At 47.0% G+C, this 2,475-nt stretch overlaps 1 protein-coding gene across 1 annotated transcript in view; it reads right to left on the bottom strand.

The window, feature by feature from the left end:
* The window catches only part of slc24a5 (solute carrier family 24 member 5), a 9,594-nt gene that overhangs the window by 4,274 nt on the left and 2,845 nt on the right, over positions 1-2,475 (bottom strand). The window contains exons 5-6 of the mRNA XM_037693210.1: positions 1,233-1,333; positions 112-395 (exon numbers count right to left, since the gene is read on the bottom strand). Of these exons, the coding sequence (XP_037549138.1) occupies positions 112-395; positions 1,233-1,333 (385 nt within the window). The remainder of the gene's footprint in view (positions 1-111; positions 396-1,232; positions 1,334-2,475) is intronic.

Below are 2,475 nucleotides of genomic sequence, written 5' to 3'. Positions count from 1 at the left end.
TATATTCCAGTAACTTGAACACATCCTGGTGACCAGTGATGTTTTTTCCTACAATATAACTGTAACTTAAACACGTCCCGATGGCCTTTGACCCTTAAGGTCCTGTCTCACCTTCAGACATGTCGTTGAGCCCGTGCAGGCTGAGGGACAGGTGGGAGTAGCCCGAGTCATCCTGGAAGATGCCGCTGTCGGTTCTGGATCGCCCACGGATTCTCCGGCTGGTGTCATCATTCCAGCCAATCAGAGGCTGGTTCTCGATGTTTTTACCAGAACCTGAACCCAGACAGGTGCAGCAGGGGCTCAGCTTCCTCAGAACAAAGTCACTGATGCGGAGGTCGAAACACAGAACCACGATGTAGACGCCGTAGACGAGCAGCAGAGAGGCGGCCTCATACCTGACACCAGAACATACAGAACCAGAACCTACAGAATCAACACACTGCCTGGTTGAGCCAACATATTGAGCAGATTTTATTCTGGATCAGAGAACATATATTTATATATATATATATATGTTAATTACTTTATATTTGAATGTTTTATGATTTTTTCTCTAATTTCCAGAGAACCTCCTGGTTGTGATTCAGATCTGGATTTAGTGGCGAGGTCTCTCTCACTCCTCCTCCTCTCCCTCGGTGTAATCTCTGTTAATCTGGACCTCAGAACCTGGACTGAGCCTACCTCATTCAACAAAATAAAAGCCTGATGAAAGCAGCTGCCAATCAAACATCTGGACATGTGATGTCATCCTGAACAGCTGAAGCGACCTCAGGCCCTACAGACTGGTTTGGACCCATCTAACCTCAAAAACCTCTGCTCTTCTCCTGAGTCCAGTCTGGTTTGGTAAATGAAGCTGAACGTTTTGTCTCCTTGAGGTCATTTCTGTCGTCTTACGGTCGGATCGCTTCACTTCCTGAGCAGAAACATTTTTATTGTCATTATTAAACACCGTTCTTTTGTTGACCTGCCGACTGATAGCCGGACCGCCCTGGACCAGAATCTAAACGTTTCAGAACAAACAGTTTCTCGTGTCAGCAGTTTGGATTAAAATCCGCAGATGACGGTTAAAACATTTATCTCTGCAGCACAGTTGTAATGTCCGGTTCTCATTTGACCAGATATCCATCTAATAATCTAACAGAATAAAATATTTCCTGCCGTTGGTTCTTACAGGGGGCGCACATCTCGTGAGGAATGAATCGCTGAGTCACTTGGATGAAGCGCACACTCACCAGAACACCTTGTTATCAGAAATGATGGCGATGACGGCGGCGACGCTCACTCCGTACGCCAGGCAGTCCCTGAACAGAGGCCAGCAGGTGAGACGGCCCGCCTGAGCAGAAAACACAAGAAGAACCCGCTTCAACAACACGCCCTCAACAAACCCGGAAAGGTTCTGACCCAGGTCAAAAGAGAACATGTCCATTCAGAACCAAATCAACAGGATCCGTTCTCTATCAGGTTCTAAAATGATCCAAATCGGACCTCAAGTCAAGAAAAACGCACAACAGGTTCCACCAAGTCATTATTTATTAAACAGAACCTGGTTCTAGCCCTGACCCAACAGAACCTCCTCCAGCAGCAGAACACTCAGTGGTTTTTGGTTGTTCTCTGTCATGGTTCTGGAGTAGTTCTGCTCCACTCTTCTTTCCATCATTGAGGATTCTGCTCAGCTCTCTGTAGGCCCACCACAGCATCTCAATCAGGTTGAGGTTCTGGACTCTGACTGGACCGTTGCAGCGCCTTGGTTCTGTTATTTCTGACCAGTTCTGTTGTCGATCAGCTGCTGTGTTTGGGATCATGGCTCTGCTGGCCCCAGTTTGGTCCAAGCTTCAGCTGTTGGACTCCAGAACATGTTGGTCTAAAGAGGAGTTCTGGATCACTCAGTGACTGACAGGAGACCAAACCATCAGCCTCCACCACCGTTCTGACAGCTGGAGAAGCTGTTTGCTGCAGTGCATTCTGGGTAAACATCTGTCCTCTGGTCTGGTTCTGGTCCAGAAGTCTTGCGGTTCCTTCAGATGAAACTTTCTAAATCTAAGTTGAGTTGCCATGTTGTTTTTAGAGAAAAGAGGTCATGATCTTTGACCTGCTGACTGAGGTCTGTAGAGTCACTGCACAGTCTTACCTTCAGGGTGAATCATCTTTCTCTCTGCAGAACAATGGACTCTAAATGAACTTTGACCTTTCTCAGGTTGATGAGCAGCAGCAGCTGCTTCTCTGAGGTCATTGCTGATGTCTTTCCATCTTGGTGTTGTGTTGACACACACCTGTATGGTCCAGATGTGAGGTGGTCCCCCTGATGAGGATCAGTTGATCTGCAGCTCCTGATCCTGGACCTCTGAGGTCCAGTGGAAGCAACAGAACAAGTTTCTGTTTATTAAACGACTCGTGGATTCTGTTGCGCGTTGTTGTTTATTAAACGACAACTCGTGGACTCTGTTGTGCGTTGTTGTTTATTAAACGACGACTCGT

This window comes from Nematolebias whitei, chromosome 2, assembly GCF_014905685.2.
Source record: "Nematolebias whitei isolate Nwh7 chromosome 2, NemWhi1, whole genome shotgun sequence".
NCBI lineage: Eukaryota > Metazoa > Chordata > Actinopteri > Cyprinodontiformes > Rivulidae > Nematolebias > Nematolebias whitei.
This window is presented reverse-complemented; position numbering and strand designations above follow the sequence as displayed.